Genomic DNA, 20502 nt, shown 5'->3' with positions numbered 1-20502 from the left:
TGGGTCAGCAAACTAATCTTGGGCCACAATTTTACCATCGGACGGGAGCCGTCCAACGAACGGAAAGTCGGTGGCGATCCTGCCACCGCCTGGCCTGGGGATCCAGACCGCATTATATGGTCCCCAGGCCCTTAACTGGTCTGAGGCAGAACTTCCACCTCATTCAGGCAGGAAGTCCAGCTTAATGGAGCCGCCGGCCAATCAATGGGCCGGCAGCTCTTAATCCCATCAGCACCACCGGGAGCGGTGGCCACTGCTGAGACTGCAACCCAGCTTCAAGTGGAGGAAGGACGGCCCTGGGAAAAAGTATGTTTTTGGGGCCTCGCCGGGGGTGATTGATTGGGCCCCGGCAAGGCAAGGGTGGTTGATTGGGGGGAAGGGGGGGAAGGGCGTGTTAGGCATTGGAGGTGGATGGGGCACTGGGGGCAGCCCTCCGTCGGGCACAGGGTGCTTGATCAGGAGGGCACCCCCCCTCACCTTGGCCGTCAGAAAGCTGTCTACATTTTACAGGTGGCCTTTCTTGGCCTGGGTCGCCCACTTGCCAACAGTAAAATCCCAGTGGCAGTGGGCAGAGGCCCTTTAGCAGCCGTTAACTGGCTGTGGAATTCACAATTAATTAGGCTTGGAACACTGCTCATCATGGTCTCAATGCTTCAAATTATAAAATCAAGGTTTCCACAGGTGCACAGCTGGCATCCAATGGCCAAGTTTATCTGATATATTGTGCACAATGGAAAATCAGATATCTATTTACAAAAAATAATTTACCATTTGATGACTTCTTCCAATTAAATAACTTTATTCTGAAAATAGTTGAGTCATTGTTAAACATATTCTCATGAACTAAATGCTAGGGAAAACTACATAGAAATGAAAATTATAATCTAAAAATTAAAATTAAATTAAAATTAAATTAAAAATTAAAATTAAAAAGCCCAAGTGATCCTAACTTTTCTTTGGTTCTATTAAAAGGTACCTGGACCTGCGCCTGAAGTGCTGTAACCTGCAAGGCTACAGACTAGGTGCTAGAAGGTGGGATTAGATTGGGTGGCTAGTTTTTTCAGCTGACGTGGACACAATGGGCTTACTAGCCTCTTTCGGTGCCATACATTTTCTATGGTTCTATGATCCCAGCTTCAATCTTAAAGAGTATCTAATTATGTCCATTTAATGAATTAATCTTAAAGTACCATCTTACAGAATTTGAGTCAAAATCCCACATAACTGATTTAGGGATACTCAAATTTATTATACAGAGGTCAAGAAACAGAGAAGTGAAAGGCAGATCGTGCTTGATTAATCTAATTGATTTTTTTGATGAATTAACAGAGAAGGCTGATGAAGGAAACACAGTGGATGTTGCCATATAGATTTTAAGAAAGCATTTGAGAAAGTACCACATAAAAGATTAGTTAGCAAATTGAAACTCATGGAATAGGAGCATTGGGGTGAGCTTAAAAGATTGGCTTAAAGACAGAAAATAATGAGTCATGGTAAGTGTTTTTTTTCCAAACTGGAGGATGGTAGACAGTGGTGTACATAGCAATCAGTGCTAGGATTACAGGTCTGACTTGGAATACAGAGTAAAATTTCAAAATTTGCCAATGATGCCAAAATTGGATCCAAACATCGAGGATGATACCAATCAACTGCAGCCAGGATATTGATAGGCTAATAGAATAGGCAGGCAAGTGACAGATGGAATTTGAAGGTGGTAGGGCATATTGACAGATTACACATCGGGGAGGGGGAATGTTACCTGGACATTTTGTACCAGGAGGTGGTCACACCCTTTAGGATAGGGTCTTCTGATTTGGTCAGTGGTCAGGGACAGGAGAGTGTGGCTGCAACTAAGGCAGGTAAGGAGACCCAGAGGGCAGGAGCCTCAGCCTTTGCGATTGTCCAACAGATTTGAGGTTCTTTCAGCTTGTTTGAATGAGAGTGGAGGCTGCAGGGTGGATGAGCAATCTGACCATGGCACCATGGTACAGGAAGCCAATCAAGAGGAGGGAGAAAAAAAGGAATTTAGTGGCAGTAGGTGCAGTATAGTTAGGGGGATTGACAATGTTCTCTGCAGCAAAGAGCGAGAGTCCAGACGGCTGTGTTACCTGCCTGGTGCCAGTGTTCAGGACATCTGCTCTGGGCTGGAGAGGAACTTACAGTGGGAGGGGGAGGATCCAGGCGTCGTGGTCCATGTAGGTACCAATGACAAAGGCAGGACAAGGAAAGAGGTTCTACATAGTTAGTATGAGGAACTTGGCACCAAATTACGATGCAGAACCTCAAATATAATAATCCCTGGATTATTACCTGAGCCACGTGCAAATTGGCATAGGGCAAATAAGATTAGAGAAATTAATATGTGGCTCAAAGACTGGTGTGGTAGAAATAGGTTCTGGTTTGTGGGGCACTGGCACCAGTACTAGGGAAAGTGCTGGCTGTACTGTTGGGACGGTCTACACCTGAAACGTTTTGGGGTCGGTGTTCTAGAGAGCCACATATCTAGGGAAGTAGAGAGGATTTTAACCTGAATAGTGGGAGCAAGGGATCAAATTTGGGAAGATATGGTAAATCAAGGAGTAGAGACAAAGCAAGAGAGAAAGGTACTAATATGGGAAATGATAAACAGACTGTGATACAAAGAGACAGAGCGTACAAATCTAATAGTAAATAAACAGATAAGGCTAGAGGTTACAAAAATAATAAAAAAGACAAAACTAAAGGCTCTGTATCTGAATGCATGTATCATTCAAAACAAATCAGATGAACTGAGAGCACAAATAGAAATAAATAAGTACACTCTAATAGCCATTACAGAGTCATGGTTGCAGGACGACATAGATTGGGACCTGAATATTGAAGGGTTTATGGGATTTGGGAAGGACAGGAAGCTAGGAAAAGGTGGAGGGGTAGCTCTGTTAATTAATGATGGTATTAGCGCAATAGAGAGGGATGACTTAAGTTCAGGAGACCAGGATGTAGAAGAAGATTGGGTAGAGATGAGAAATCATAAAGGCAAGAAGCCACTTGTGGGAATGGTGTACAGGCCACCTAACATTAACCACACTGTAGGACGGGGTATAAAGGAAGAAATAATGCAGAGAGCAGGCAATACTAGACTTAGTATTGTGCAATGAGATAGGATTCATTAATGACCTCATACATAAGGCGCCCATAGGTATAAGCGATCATAATATGATTGACTTTTACATTCAGTTTGAGGCAGAGAAGAGTGGGTCCAAGACCAGTATTTTAAACTTAAATAAGGGCAAATATAAGAGCATGAAAGCAGAGCTAGCTAAAGTGAACAGGCAAATCAGGTTAAGGGATAGGTCAATAGAGATGCAGTTGCAGACATTTAAGGGGATATTTCAGAATACACAGAATAAATACATTTCAACAAGAAAGAAAAATTCCAAGGGTGGGAGCCGCCATCCATGGTTAACACAGTTGAAGATAGTATCAAACTTAAAGAAAAAGCCTATAATTGTGCAAAGATGGGAGGCAGGTCAGAAGATTTGACAGAATATACAAAACAGCAAAGAATGACTAAAAGATTGATAAGGAAGGTAAAATTAGCATACAAGGGAAAGCTAGCTAGAAATATAAAGACAGATAGTAAGAGCTTCTATAGATATTTAAAAAAGAAAAGAGTTAACAAAGTGAGTGTTGGTCCTATAGAAAGTGAGTCTGGAGAATTAATAATGGATGATAAGGAGATGGCAGATGAATTGAACAGATATTTTGCATTGGTCTTCACTATTGAGGCTACAAGTAACATCCCAGTATTAGCTGTAAGTCAGGAAATGGAAGGGAGGGAGGAACTCAAGAAAATCACAATCACCAGGGGAGTGGTACTGAACAAATTGTTGGAGCTGTGGGCTGACAAGTCCCCGGGTCCTGATGGACTTCATCCTAGGGTGTTAAAAGAAGTAGCTAGTGAGATAGTTGATGTGTTAGTTTTAATTTTCCAAAGTTCCGTTAGATTGGAAAATAGTGAATGTAACATCTTTATTCAAAAAGGGAGGGTGACAGAAAGCAGGAAACTACAGGCCAGTTCACTTAACATCTGTCTTAGGAAAAATGTTAGAAGCTATTATTAAAGACGGTATAGCAGGGCATTTAGAAAAATTCAAGGTAATCAGGCAGAGTCAACATGGTTTTGTGATAGGGAAATCATGTTTACCCAATTTATTGGAGTTCTTTGAGGGAGTTACATGTGCTGTGGATAAAGGGGAACCGGTGGATGTATTGTACTTAGATTTCCAGAAGGCATTTGATAAGGTGCCACATCAAAGGTTATCGCAGAAAATAAAAGCTCATGGTGAAGGGGGTAACATATTGGCATGGATAGAAGATTGGCTAGCTAACAGGGAACAGAGAGCATTCTGGTTGGCAAGATGTAACGAGTGGTGTGCCACAGGGATCTGTGCTGAGGCCTCAACTTTTTACAATTTACATAAATGACTTAGATGAAGGGACCGAAGGTATGGTTGCTAAATTTGCCGATGACACAAAGATAGGTAGGAAAGTAACTTGTGAAGAGGACATAAGGAGGCTACAAAGGGATATAGATAGGTTAAGTGAGTGGGCAAAGACCTGGCAAATGGAGTATAATGTGGGAAAGTGTGAAATTGTCCACTTTGGCAGGAAGAATAAAAAAGCATATTATCTAAATGGTGAGAGATTGCAGAGCTCTGAGATGCGGAGGGATCTGGGTATCCTAGTGCATGAATTGCAAAAGGTTAGTATGCAGGTGCAGCACGTAATTAGGAAAGCTAATAAAATGTAATCATTTATCGCAAGGGGAATTAAATACAAAGTAGGGAGGTTATGCTTCAGCTATGCAGGGCATTGGTGAGACCACATCTGGAGTACAGTGTATAGTACTGGTCTCCTTATTTAAGGAAGGATGTAAATGCACTGGAGGCAGTACAGAGAAGGTTTACGAGACTAATAACTGGAATGGGTGAGCTGTCTTACGAGGAAAGATTGGACAAGCGAGGCTTGTATCTGCTGTAATTTAGAAGATTAAGAGGCAATTTGATTGAAACATACAAGTTCCTGAGGGGTCCTGACAGGGTGGATGTAGAAAGGACGTTTCCCCTTGTGGGAGAATCTAGAACTAGGGGTCACTATTTAAAAATAAGGGGTCGCCCGTTTAAGACAGAGATGGGGAGAAAATTTTCTCTCAAGGGTCTTGAGTCTTTGGAATTCTCTTCCTCAAAAGGCAGTGGAAGCAGAGTCTTTGAATATTTTTGAGGTAGATAGATTCTTGATGAGCAAGGGGGTGGAAGGTTATCGGGGGTAGGTGGAAATGTGGAGTAATCAGTTCAGCCATGACCTTATTGAATGACAGAGCAGGCCCGACGAGCCTACTCGTGCTCCTAATTCGTATGTTCGAAATAAACTTGCAGGTCTACGTGGATTGAGTGGGAGAATGGAACTGACCGGATTGCTTTAAGAGAGCTGGCATGAACTCAAGAGGCCAAATAGCCTTCTTTGTGCCATTCTGACTCTATGACTCTTTATAGTTTTTATTTGTTATGAGACATTCAATTACTTCACTATTCCAGAAAGTTTTAGGTCTATTGGAGTAATCCTCTGTTTTAACTCAACTAAAGGTACTGTAAATTACCAACATCATAAAGCATCTAAAGTGCAAAAGACAACTACAAATGGTCATCTCTTACCCAATGGGTACACTAAATGAGGTTGAAATTGTTTAATGCCAGAAGCACAAAATGGGCTGGTAGTGAATCAGCATTCCGTTTCACACCACTTCTGATTTTTTTGTCCATATTACATCCCAGAACATGCAAAACCACTTCTCACAATTAATTATTTTAAATTTCTCATCTTTGCATTGAATCCCTCCATGCCTTTACCCCTATCTCTCTGTAAGCTCCTTCAGCTCTGCAACCCTCTCCCAGAACTCTCCATTCCTCTGACTGGCCTACCATAATTCTTTACTTTTCTTTGCCGCATTATTGGCATTCATGCCATGCTTTTAACTGTTTAGGTCCCACACTCTGGAATTTCCTCCACAAATCCCCTCTCCTGCCTCTCCCTCGCTTTCTTTAAGGCCCTCCTTAAAACCCACCATTTTAATTCTCACTTGGAGAAGCATGGGTTAATGTGGGAAAACCAACATAGATTTGTTAAAGGTAAATTTTGGTTTCGGAAAAATTTCAGCCAAACACAAAGGTTAAGTCTGGGTTACAGAGGTACAGAAACATGAATTTGGGACAAGAATTTCTTTCAATTCTGATCAATTCTCTTTCCTCCCTTTTAATCTACTTAAGCAAAGGTGGATCTAATCTTTTTGTTAGATGAGTACCGACCTGATGAATGAACAGAACCTCCTTAAAGTTAAGAGCACAAATTCAGTTGGATATTAACAGCTATTTAAAATAAAACACCTGGACAAGGCTAAGTAAATAGGAAACTAATCTGACTACACAAACAAGAAATGCCAGAAATACTCAGCAGGTCTGGCAGCATCTGTGGAGAGAGAAGCAGAGTCAACGTTTCAGGTTCTGATGAAAGGTCACAGACCTGAAACGTTAACTCTGTTTCTCTCTCCACAGATGCTGCCAGACCTGCTGAGTATTTCCAGCATTTCTTGTTTGCGTTTCAGATTTCCAGCATCTGCCGTATTTTGCTTTTATTTAACTAATCTGACTACGTTGACAAGAAGAGTGGTAAATTCAGCCATTTTTAGAGGAAAAGTATTTAACCATTTGTTTATCATCTCTTAAGTTGCTGCTGCTGCTGTCAAAGCAATTTTCATAGACACACTGCATCTTTCTGGGCAAATGTCATTACTCACCACTCCACTGTTCTCTGATACAGAAGAAAAATTGGAAGCCACACAGTATCAGTGCATGGACTGAAATCAGTGCTATATACATCTGCAAATGGATGAAGTAAAGCATTATTGCACAATATCTGTCACAATCAGCTTCATTATCAAGCATGATAAGTCAGCAAAGACAGGATCAGATTGATTCAATACATTCCAAGGTCAAAACTGCATTCACATCCCCAAAGCTTCTTACTTATTTGGTTCCCAAGCTGGTTTAGCGTTGACATACATATGGATTTCTATGAAGTAAGACACTAGTCTATATATTCGCCAAACAGATTACACTAACTCTACTACAGCAAAAAAACTTAATTATAGTACATAGACAAACTGTTGTAACTGCTCGAAAATGGTAAAAATGCAGTGCATATTCTGCCTCCAGTCGTTGCTAAGAACATAAACAGACCACTTGATTTCTTGCATTACTACATTACTGTAAAGCAAAAATCTACTGTAGCTAATTGTACAATTTACATGGATTAATTTGCAATAACAGTGAAAGGCTGATGCATGCTGAGAAATTAAGATTTTGTTTTGGCTGTGGAGACCACTCTAGATTTAGTTTTAAGGCGCAATTTTGCAAGGGTCGAGGTTGGGGATGGACCACAATATTCTTCTCTTCAAGCCTGGCCCCGTGTAGGTACATGGCATTGTGAATTATCCCTACAGTATTGGTGGATCAGGGTTGTATTTCTCTTACATCACTCCAAAGAATGGGCCAATTATTAACCAATGGCCCGCAAATACCCACTCTTTAATGAGAATGTCCGAATTGTTACACAAATAATTTTTTACTTTAGAATTGTCTAGACAAAAAAAAACCTCTATTTTGAAGTAAGTAGTTTGATTATTCCAAATTGACAAACAGAGATGCATATTCTAGTTTTATCAGTGCTGGGAATAATGATGAGATCCTCAAGCACATTTCTCTTAACCACTCAGAAAACACTATTTAACATGTTTTATTCCCTGTTTTTAGATCCAATTAATGTTATTTTTGAGAGAGCTGGGAAGGAGAATGGGAAAATTATATCTGCATAAGTTAGTTCTAATGAAACTCACACATTGGCACTTAGGTATACAACTGCAATTTGGCATACAATCTTATTATGCATGCTTATTTAAGAGCCAAGATGCAGGTGAATGGAAATTCTTTATTAATTGCTATCATTATCCACTAAGCTACAGGTCGTGTAAAAATAAGAATAGAAATCTACAGCACAGAAGGAGGCCATTCCACCCATTGTTTTGGTGTCAGGTCTTCGTTAGAGCAATTGATACACTGATGATTCAGTTATTGCCCATTGTTATACTGCACTGAGCTGATCAACAGTTTATATTTATATAGCACCTTTAACATCATAGAATGTCTCAAGGTGCTTCACAGGAGCATTATAAAACAAAATTTTACACCAAGCCACATTAGAGCAGATGATCAAAAGCTTAATCAAAGAAGTATGTTTTAAGGAGGGTCCTATAGGAGGAAAGAGAGGTAGAGAGGCAGAGGTTTATGGAGGGAGTTCCAGAGCTTGGAGTTTTGGCAGCTGAAGACATGACCACCAGTGGAGTGATTAAAATCAGGGATGCTCAAGAAGCTTGAAAAGGAGGAGCACTGATATCTCGGAGAGTCGTGGGGCTGAAGGAGATTATAGAGACAGGGAGGGAGAGACCATGGATGGATTTGTAAACAAGGGTGAGAACTTTAAAATCGAGCCATTGCTTAATCAGGAGTATGCAAGGACAGGGGTGATAGACGAATGGGACTTGATGAGAATTAGAGCAGAGTTTTGGAAAATGAGGTGGTCAGCATGGCTTTGTGAAAGGCCGGCCAGATGTACTCAAGCTTAGAGGTAATAAATGTATATGAATTATTTAAGGGCTCAGGAAGGAACTTACACTTTTGAAGAGAGAAGAGCCATTGTGAGTTTCCACATGAGCACTTTCAAAATAAAAACTCAGAGTATTAATGGCAGCAAACTAAGAATATACATACACTTACCATCCCATTCAAATTCCAAAGTTACTCAGCATTTACATACGAACATACGAATTAGCAGTAGTAGGCCATTTGGCCCCTCTAGCCTGCTCCACCATTCAATAAGATCATGGCTGATCTGTTTGTGTCTCAAATTCCACACTCCCATCTACCCCCGATAACCTTTGTTTCCCTTGCCTAACAAGAATCTATCTATCCCCACCTTAAAATTATTCAAAGACCCCACCTCCACCACCTTCTGAGGCAGAGTGTTCGAAAGTCACACGACCTTCACAGAAAACATTTTTCCTTATCTCTGTCCTAAAAGGGCAACCCCTAATTTTAAAACAGTGCCCCTAGTTCTGAACTCCCCCACGAAAGGAAACATCCTTTCCACATCCACCTTGTCAAGACCGTTCAGGATCTTATATATTTCAATCAAGTGTCCCCTCACTCTTCTAAACTCCAGTGAAAACAAGCCCAGTCTGTCGAATCTTTGCTCACAAGATAGCCTGCTCATTCCAGGTATCAATCCAGTAAACCTCCTCTGTATCGCCTCCAACGCATTTACATCCTTCTTTAAATAAGGAGACCAAAACTGCACACAGTATTCACGATGTGGTCTCACCAATGCCCTGTATAACTGAAGCATAACATTCTTACTTTTATTTTCAATCCTCTCTTAATAAAGGATAGCATTCCATTAGCCTTCTTTATTACTTGCTGTACTTGCATACTAACTTTTTGTGACTCATGCACTAAAATACCCAGATGCCTCTGCACCTCGGAATTCTGCAGTTCTTCTCCGTTTAAGTAATACTCTGCTTTTTTATTCTTCCTGCCAAAGTGAACAACTTCACATTTTCCCACATTATACTCCATCTGCCAGATTTTTGTGCACTCACTCAAACTATCTATATCGGTCTGCAACCTCCTTATGTCCTCTTCACAACATACTTTCCTATCCATACTTTCGTACCTATCTTTGTATCATCTGCAGATTTAGCTACCATGCCATTGCTCTCCTCACCTAAGTCATTGATATAAATTGTAAAAAGTTGAGAACCCAGCACAGACCCCTGCAGGACTCCACTCATCACATCTTGTCAATCAGAAAAGGACCCATTTATGTATACTCTGTTTTCTGCCAGCCAGCCAATCCTCTGCCCATGTGAATAGGTTACCCACTCCCCATGAGCTCCTACTTTGCGCAATAACTTTTTATGCGGCACCATGTCAAATGCCTTCTGGAAATCCAAGTACGGTACGTCAACGGGCTCCCCTTTACCCACAGCACATGTTACTCCTTCAAAGAACTCCAATAAATTGGTTAAACATGATCTCCCTTTCACAAAGCCATGCTGACTATTCCTGATTACCTTGAGTTTTTCTAACTACCCAGCTATAGCCTCCTTAATAATCAGTTCTAACACCTTCCCCATGACAGACGTCAAGCTAACTGGCCTCTTGTTATCTGTTTTCTGCTTCCCCCCTTCTTGAATAGAGGGGTGATATTTGCTATTTTCCAGTCTGATGGAACCTTTCCAGAATCGAACGAATTTTGAAAAATTAACACCAACACATCTACTACCTCATTAGCCACCTCTTTTAAGACCCTAGGATGAAGCCCTTCAGGACCCGGGGACTTGTCAGCCCGCAGCTCCATTAGTTTCGTCAGTACCGCTTCCCTGGTGATTGTAATTTCACCAAGTTCCTCTCTTCCTTCCACCTCCTGATTTACAGCTATTACTGGAATGTTTTTTGTATCTCCTATAGTGAAGACAGAAGCAAAATATTTGTTGATTTCATCCGCCATTTCCTTATTATCTACTATTAACTCCCTATTCTCACTCTCTAGAGGACCAACATTCACTTTACTTACACTTTTCCTTTTTAAATACCTGTAAAAACTCTTGCTGTTTTTACATTTCTAGCTAGCTTCCTCTCATACTCTAATTTCTTTCTCCTGATTAACCTTTTAGTCATTCTTTGTGATGACAGCAAGTTGCCCATGAAGTTATGAACATTGATTAAAGTTATGAGATGACAAGTTAATATTCATAAGTGGATGGATTTTGCTGCAATAGAAAAGCGTATGCTTTAAATAACTGATGTAAACTTTAAAAATTTTGAAAATTACACATTCTTACCAAAGAGCAAAGATGAAGGTGAATATACTGTTGCCAGCCCTCACTGATGCAAATGCCATTCTTTTAATGAAGTTTCCAAAGTATAAGTAGATTTGTTCAAATCTTTTTGATTTTTTAAGTAGTATGAATTACTTTGTAAATTCCAATCACAGCCCCTACAACTATAATAGGGAGGCAATCATGGCCTTTAACAGAAACAAGAAGAAACTGGCCTCATTAGCATTATTATTACAGCTAATATCTTGAAACTTGTACGCTGCAATATAAAAATTTGTTCTATTCTTGGCGAGATACATTTTGATCATGAACACCTTTTTTTGCAGTATTGCTGTTGATTCATATAAAGCAGGGAGATGCAACTCCAAACAGGATGGGGGACAGCTACTAACCCAAAACCTGGGAAATTTGCAAGATATTACCTGACAGTGCAACTTCTGCAGCCAGATTCTCCTTTAGACCGGTGCTTTAATTTAATTTAACTGTGTTTTAAATGATGATGTTCTACTTCAATCCCCCTCACTAGCAGTGAATTAAGTTTCTAGCTGGTTATTTTAACAGCTGCTCTTTGACAGGCACTCATTTTGGTCTGCTTGCCAAGACTGTTTAAAACTGAATCACTGGATGAGACAGATCAACAGATAATCTTTAGTGTCCCCATCCCTCAACTACTATGCACCAAAAACTTAAATCCTGTGCTGTCAATGGACAGGCTTATCAAAATAAAATGCACATATGGTGAAATTGATGCTATTTAGCAGAAACATAACCTTGGTTAATTAGTTCCTTGTTTTATGCTATCAATATCATCACGGCACAATTTCAAAAGGTTAATCTGAGAAAATTCTAAATGTTAGTTCTAGATTGTTTGTTATGATGTAATTCCAATTGCCCAAAATTTGCAGTAAAACATATACAAACTTACAGTAAAGAGTACAAAGAATTTTTGATTGTTCTCTCCAACACAGTTGTTTACCCAAGGACAATGGTGGTCCATCTTCCGAATGCACCTTTTACAGATACTGTTTTTGGGAAGAAAGAAAAAGAGCTCTTACACAATAAAAGCAGTTAACCGAGAAATGCTACACTAATTTTCAAGCAAGCACTGATTTATATTTCATAATACTCCTCAGTCATTTTTCAAAATACAGATAATCTTATAGTTAGAATGTCTAGGCCATCATCTACTGATGGTCAATTTTCTTTTAAATTTGTTCCTTACTGGTGTTCAACTCCCTTTGAAATTGCAAATGAGTTTCCACACAGCTATGGATGTCATCTACTGAGGTGATTTACTTCTTGTGTCTCATTAGAAATAACTTAGTGCCAACCTGTGGAACGAGAGCTCCAATATTAGAGTCATAGAGAGATACAGCACTGAAACAGGCCCTTCAGCCCACCGAGTCTGTGCTGACCATCAACCACCCATTTATACTAATCCTACATTAATCCCATATTCCCTACCACATCCCCACCTTCCCTCAATTCTCCTACCACCTACCTATACTGGGGGCAATTTACAATGGGCAACTTACCTATCAGCCTGCACGTCTTTGGTTGTGGGAGGAAACTGGAGCACCCGGCGGAAACCCACATGGTCACAGGGAGAACTTGCAAACCCCGCACAGGCAGTATCCAGAACTGAACCCAGGTCACTGGAGCTGTGAGGCTGCGGTGCTAACCACTGCGACGCCCAAATATTACAGGGATAACTTTATTCTTGAAACTGCAGTAATTTACAAAGTTCACAAGCTTTGAAAATGTGCTTACAATCACAAGCTTAGATGTCAAGCAGCCCTGTTTAGACTGGAAGCACTGGGAAAAGTAAGTACTAACTTATATGTACATATGCCTAGGATAGGATTTTCCATTTAGGGTCAGGAACCCAACGTTGGGGTCAAATGCAGGTCCTGCCCCACACCATGACCGGAACAGTCACTCGACATTGATTTTTCCTGGAATGGCTAATTAGTGGCCAGAAGGTGCGCTTGCTGTCCAATTAAAGACATTGGGTGGGCTCTTGATGCTGGAGGGCAATTGGGGGCCATCCAGCGAAGAAGGAGCTGCAGTCTGCCATTGCAGATAAGGGAGAGATAGGGTGCCTCCATCTTGAGGCACCCTCTCAGTACATTCAAAATAAAAAACGGCCACAGTTGCTGGACCACCAGTGTGGAGGGAAATCCCCTCCACAGGATGGCCTGCAGATGCAGCTGTGACCAGGTTTGGGGGTGGGGGGGGGGGCGTGCCGATTCAAAGTGACCCCCGGAGCACTGGCCCCCCAGTCTGCCGCCAGGAGGCTGCCACTAGGCAGCTGCCATGCTCCCGGAAGTGCGGGTGGCCCGCAGGCTGACTGGAAAATTCCAGACGGCCTCTGATCAATAGCTTTAATTACCCGTTCAATTATCTTAACAAGTTACCCGCTGCTGGCGGCTGGGCTGCCATTCAGCCTCCAGGAAAACGGCTCGGGGGTGGGATGGTGCTGGCAAATCGGCATGCCAGTGCGAAATTATGCATCAACCTACCTCAGCTCCTGCCCCCATCAGCCTCTGAAAAAGTTCATAATGTCGAGCATTATTGTATGCAGGCAGAACTAGAAGGCTGGGATTTATGTAAAGGTTAAAGCGCTTCTAAAATGATTAAAATTGTAGATGAGGTCAATAGCAATTCTTAAATAATTTTAAGGTCAGAAATTGTGAAAATTGAAATCAATAAAAAGCAACACTACCATGGATCACCAAATCTACTCAATGAATAAACATTGAGCATGTGCTTGTATCAGAGCTTCAGTCATTCAATACAAATTTATTGCTCACATGCAAATTTTGAAGTTTTATTTCTAAACCAAATTTCTCTTCTGCACTTTCCTAAACTGATTCTGAATTTCCAGTCATTTGATTAAAAATGCGCGTGCATTTGGTGGCTAGCATCTCTAAAGTCACAACAACAACAAAAAAAATCAAGAGTTACGTTACTATCCTAACTCACCAAAGGAACTTAAAGGAAAACGGTCACGTGAAAGGAACTGATAACCACCTTGTATTTCACACATTGTAGGTTAATTGACTAATATTTGTCAGTACACAAAGCTTTTAGTGAGAGACAATTCTGCGGCCTCTATTTTGGATGTATCCTTGACTAGCATGGTCCTAAAGCTGAACAGAGATGGTTTGCCGCTGATATAGAGCACTGATTCTTTCTCTAAAGATGTGTAGGGAAGATTGTAATAAAACAGAAAGTGCTGGAAATACTCAGCAGGTCTGGCAGCATCTGTAGAGAGAGAAACAGAGTTTACATTTCAGGTCTGTGACCTTTCATCCTGTGCATCAGGTCATAGACCTGAAACGTTGACTGTTTCTCGCTCCACAGATGCTGCCGGACCTGCTGAGTATTTCCAGCACTTGATGTTTTTGTTTCAGATTTCCAGCATCTTGCTTTTATTGTAGGGAAGATTGTGCTGTTTTCACAGAGAATTTACAATAAAACAGTCACAAACATGTTTTGCATCTGCAAACAAAAACTAATTTCTGCTCTGCCCAGTAAATATACTCATATGTGGTCGACGCTAGCTTTTAGCTGTGTGCGTGAACACTCAACTAAAATGTCAGTGTGTGATAGCCGCAGAGAGCAGCTTTCAATATGAACATTTGATATTCCTTAACACTGTGACAGTTCCGGTCAGTGCCCTGTTTATATTATGCACTGAAATCTACCCAACCATGTAGAGAATTACCCAGGTATGTCCTGTCCACAAAAAGCAGGACAAATCCAATCAGTCTACTCTCAATCATCAGCAAAATAATGGGAGGTGTTATTGACAGTGCTACTGAGCGGCCCAGCAACAATCTGCACACCGATGCTCACCAGGTTCCACCAGGGCCACTTGGCTCAAGACCTCAGTCCAGCCTTGGTCCAAACATGGACAAAAGAGCTGAATTCCAGAGGTGAGGTGAGAGTGACTGCCCTTTACATCAAGCTGCATTTGACTGAGTATGACATCAAGGCGCCCTTACAAAATTGAAGTCAATGGGAATCAGGGGAAAATTCCAGTGCTTGGAGTCATACCTAGCACAAAGGAAGATGGTTGTGGTTGCTGGAGACCAATCATTTCAGCCCCAGGAGATCGCTGCAGGAGTTCCTCAGGGTAGTGTCCTAGGCCCAACCATCTTCAGCTGCTTCATCAATGGCTTTCTCATCATAAGGTCAGAAGTGGGGATGTTCACTGATGATTGCACAGTGTTCAGTTCTATTCGTGACTCCTCAGATTCTGAAGTAGTCTGTGCCTGCATGAAGCAAGACCTGGACAACATTCAGGCTTGGGCTGATAAGTGGCAAGTAACACTCGTGCCACACAAGTGCCTGGTAATGACCATTTCCAATAAGAGAAAAATCGCCCCTTGATGCTCAATGGCATTACCATCGCTGAACCTCCATCATCAACATACAGGAATTTACCATTGACGAGAAACTTAACTGCACCAGCCAGATACTCTGGCTACAAGAGCAGGTCAGAGGCTGGGAATTCTGCGGTGAGTAACTCACCTCCTGTCTCCCCAAAGCCTGTCTAACATCTACAAGGCACAAGTCAGGAGTGTGATGGACACTCTCCATTTGTCTGGATGAGTGCAGCTCCAACAACTCTCAAGAAGCTTGACACCATTCAAGACAAAGCAGCCCACTTGATCAGCACCCCACCACCACCTTAAGCATTCACTCCCTCCACCACCAGTGCACAGTGGTAGCAGAGTGAACTATCGACAAGGTGCAACGCAGCAACTCACCAAAGCTCCATCGACAGCATCTTCCAAATCCACAGGTTGTACCACCCAGAAGGACACGGGCAGCAGTCACATGGGAACACCACCACTTGCAAGTTCCCCTCCAAGTCAGACAGCATCCTGACTTGGAACTACATCACCATTCCTTCACTGTTGCTAGGTCAAAATCTTGAACACTCGCCCTAACACCACATGAAGTGCAGCGGCTCAACGCGGCGCCTCACCACCACCTTCCCAAGGGCAATTAGGGATGGGTAATAAATGCTGACCTTGCCATTGACACTCAATCCCATGAATGAACATAACATAAAGGACACTACAGATCTAGTGGGAGCATCTCAGCATCAGGGATCGTTCCACATAGGCCAGCAATACTAAAAACTGCTCAGGATGGCCAAGAGCTCAGCACAAGGGAGGTCAGAATCCACATCAAGGAATAGACAGAAACTTATTTCACCAGGAGCTGGTCAACTTTGCCACCAGTGGCAATTATGGTTGAGGGCAGGGTGCGAAACTGCTACCGGAAACATTTAGTGCCTCCAATGGCAACAGCACTGATTGGTTAGTATTGCCATTGGAGGCAAACTGGTCGTATAAAACAGGCAGAATGTTTCGTAGATATCAACGAAATGCTTAAGATATTGGAGCTATAACTTTCTATATAGTATAATAAAAAAATTTGCCTACTTACAATGTACTAAAAAATTGCAAAAAGTAACCTTAACTTCCTGTTATTAAGATTAAATCCATATTGAGAAATGCAAAGAAAAACAGTAATCAGGAACATTTCTAACAAAAGGCAAAGACAAGTCTTCCCTTAGAATAGCTCTGTGGAAATGTATGAACATTTAACACATTACATTAAAACATACCCAAGATGGAATACATTCCCCAAATAAAACAACACAATGGAATCATTTTGATTTCTGCTATGAAATTTGTTTTTAATGAAAAAGTAGATGTATTTTAACATTCATACATGCAGCCTGGCCCAAGGATTCAATAATAACAACAACTTTTCAAAGTGCACTTCGAGTTTTTGTCTCAGAAGATTTCAGAATGAGAGGGCAGCATTTACTAATGTAAATTTTTATAGATGTGTTCAAAATCAATGAGGTTATGCAGCTTATTTTTAAAAGTCTTGATCAAAATTATCTAGAATTGAAGCAAAATTAATAACTGGCAAGCAATGTAAGAGCTTTGTCCAATTAATAGCATAATTCAATAGAATTTCCAACCTTCTTTCATATTTGCTATCTGTCAGTCAATTCAAAGACTAAGGCCGGGATTTTATCTGGATGATGGGGGTCTCAACGTTCAGAAAAAGTGACGCCAAGAACCCTGTGTCGCCTCTTATGTGGGAGGCCCGCCGAAGCTAGCAACAATTAAGCAATTAAGCGGACAGTGGCGGGCCTTCCATGGGATCAAGGAACCCAGAGATTGAATTCCCGCCCTCCGAGAGCTGTCGGCCAATCAGAGGCCTGCAGCTCATTAAATGAGTAGCGCCGGACTGCTGCCGGTGGAGCACCTACTTGAGGCCCAGGAACAGCGCTGGAACCAGGCCACAGGTAGGTCAGGACGGGAGTGGTCTCATGGGGTGTGGGGCGGGGGGGCTCAGTAGCAAGGGCAGGGGGTGCCTCTCAGTGGCCCCCTCCCGCTAACTTGCCAATGCCGGGTCCCTCGTTCAGGCACAAAATACCTTTTAACGAGGGACGCACCCCATCCCACCCTGGAGCCAGGAAGCAGCCGCACGGTTTCTCGTGCCGTGCTTCCCGTGCAGTAACGGGCTCGCCCGCCACAAGGATAATGGTGGCGGTGGGATGAGGCCCTTAATTGTGAATTAATTGCCCAGTTAAGGGCCTCAATTGGCAGTGGCCATTCACAGGCCTTCCCACCCCAGACCTAATTTTGGCAGAGGCAGGAAGGAGGCGGGACTCCCCCCACCGCCACCATTCCACCTGATAATATGCTCTCCTCGCCTCCAAACCCGCCACAAGGGAGAGCATAAAATTCCCCCTTAAACATTTTTCTTCCCACTTGGTCATTTAATATGTATATACTGTGCTCTTAACATCTGAGCCACAGGATAACTATTAATTTCTTTTTTGAAATGATCAGTGACATTACGGTGGTGGAAGGGAGCTGAATCAACATTGGTAAAGAGCTAACAAATTTGAACCTTTGACAACTGTCACGATTCAGGCTTTCTCCTAGCACTTGCAAATTGTCTTCCCAGTGGACAAGCAATTTCCATAAGCAAACGCAGACTGGGTTCTGATGTACTGAATGAAACCTGCACTTTTATACATATTATGAATGAGACAACTTGCCACAATCTACCCACTAATTACATTGTGATACACCAGACCTCAAATGAGATGACCACCATACTTTCTTGTTTGTTCCAAAAGACACCGCCAGACTACTATGTAATTAATAGTCAGATTTATTTAGAAAATAGATCATTACACCACAAAGAAAGACAACAAGATGGCACAAATAAATAGAAAGCATTGAATCTGTCTCTAGATTAAAATGCTTTTGACAGAACCTCTTTCTCACTTCTTTCAGAGGAAACTACCTTTCACAAACTTTGCAGTGCAGTGAGGAAATACTCTTACCCACCAGATGGAAGCTGAGTGCCAATACCGGAAACTGAAATGCAGCTAAATACCGAAAGCTGCACTTCAACACTAAACTCAAAATCAACAGCTACGACCAGAAATTAAACCTTTCATAACACAGGTGTTACTCTTAAAACAGTAATTATCCTCCTTTCAAGATATCCTCTGATATGTAGCCATTACAGATAATAAATAAGTCTATTTCCCAACTGCAAACTTATGCATATTAACATTTCAAAGAAGTAGTGAACCAGCCATGAAACCTGACCTAATTAGTTTCCAAGTTGGGACTGTGACTAACAAAGCAAGCTAGCCAATTTTCATTGAAATTATGGACAAACCAAGACAATTTCACACACTGGTACGATCATTTTTTTTTAAAGTAGGGATTGATAGCGACAGCACTGAGCATGGACTGCGAAAATCAGTGCTTTTGCATTGGCAAGTTTTCAAATGCTGAATGAAAAATCTATTAATTGTATTTTTCACGAGATCATCCACTGTAAAACAATTTGATGAATAGAGAAAAACAACAGAAACTACATAATGAGCTTTAATTTTCTCTCCTCCAGCCCCCACAGTTCTCTTTGTACACTTGGAAGCACATTGATTTAACCAGGATTGGCTCAACTGAGAGTTCATACCCCAAAAACTTAATACCCCAAAGGTCCTGTAAGAAAAATTTCTTGTATTCTGCTTCCTGTGTTTTGCTGCACTGTGAGGAGGCTGTGACATTTTCTGTTAGCAACACAGTTAAAATAAGAATATGTTGAAAATAAAATAATTTAAATAACATTTATTAAAAAATTATAAATACTTTCATATCTGAAACTTATATTTAATAACATCTTCAATCAAATTATTCACAGCTTTTCATGTTGTGGGGAATCATAAAAAGGGATATCCATAAAATGGCCACAAAGCTGTCAGATTGTTGTTAAAACCCAGCTAATTTACAAATGCCCGACGCCGTTTATGCAGTCTGGGCAATGTGCGACTGGAGTCCCACACCAATGTGGTTGACTCTAAAGTCCCTCTGAAGTGGCTTAGTAAGTTACTTGGTTGTATCAACTACAAAACAAGAAATTCTACACAGACTGCAATGGTTCAAGAAGGCTGCCCACCACCATTTTCTCAGGGCAACTAGAGATGGGCAATAAATGTCAGCCTTGCCACCTATGTCTATATCCCAAACAAAATGAATCAATTACTGATTACAATGACAAATATAGCGCCATTAAACAAAAACAGAAGTTACTTGGTTCTTAATTTATTGTTGAAGAATTGACATTGACACAAAACTGCTTAATAGGCATGGCACAGCTTTCTGAACTTAATTTAAAACCACTGTAGAGCTATATATCTAGAAACTGTACACCGTACATATATTTTAGACAACTGCAGTATGAAATTAAATGAAGCAGAATAAAGATAAAAGTGAAGCACTTCCATTGTGAATTGACCTAAACTGCACACGTCAGGCTGAATTTTGTGCTTCCATTTAAGGCGGGCTTGCTGGTGTGGGGGGACGGAAAACTGCCAAAGAGTTCTCCACCCGAAACCCAGCATCGTGCTGCAGTGTTCCGATTATAATCATGCGGCCGGGGAAGTACTGTGGTCATACTGAAGCTCAGATATGACGGCATCGCAATTTATATGACTTAAATGCTTTTACATGAATTTCAATGTAATTATTTCTGATCCAATGAATGCGCTGCAATTTGGTGTTTGACATGCGCCAATCACGTCTTCAGTTTTGCGACCCTGAAAAGCTGGGGGCACTGAGGCAAGTGGCCTCGGTGCTGTAAAAGGGAAGGTAACCTGACCATAGCAGCATAGGGGAAGTGGGGGGGGGGAGTGGGGGGGTAGTGGGGACAGTGACCCCTGTTGCTATGCTGAGTGCCCAAGGAGATTGTGTGTACTGGGGGAGCTCTGCAAGGGGGGTCTCTGTGAATGGGGGAACTCTGCAAGGGAGTTCTCTGTTAATGGGGGGGGGGGGGGGAATGCCTTGCAAGGAGGCTCTCTGAATGGGGGAGGGGCAATGCTCTGCAAGGGGGTTCTGTTAATGGGGGGGGGTGCTCTGTGAATGGGGGAGCTCTGCAAAGGGGTTCTC

The 20502-nt window shown here is 41.7% G+C and overlaps 1 protein-coding gene across 2 annotated transcripts in view; it reads right to left on the bottom strand.

Moving 5' to 3' along the window:
• The window catches only part of zdhhc7 (zinc finger DHHC-type palmitoyltransferase 7), an 83585-nt gene that overhangs the window by 8438 nt on the left and 54645 nt on the right, over positions 1-20502 (bottom strand). For both annotated transcript variants that reach the window (XM_068049137.1, XM_068049136.1), the window contains 2 exons: positions 11916-12012; positions 6833-6914 (listed from right to left, as the gene is read on the bottom strand). In XM_068049137.1, coding sequence (XP_067905238.1) covers positions 6833-6914; positions 11916-12012 — 179 coding nt within the window. The remainder of the gene's footprint in view (positions 1-6832; positions 6915-11915; positions 12013-20502) is intronic.

This window comes from Heterodontus francisci, chromosome 17 (genome assembly GCF_036365525.1).
Source record: "Heterodontus francisci isolate sHetFra1 chromosome 17, sHetFra1.hap1, whole genome shotgun sequence".
Taxonomy (NCBI): domain Eukaryota; kingdom Metazoa; phylum Chordata; class Chondrichthyes; order Heterodontiformes; family Heterodontidae; genus Heterodontus; species Heterodontus francisci.
This window is presented reverse-complemented; position numbering and strand designations above follow the sequence as displayed.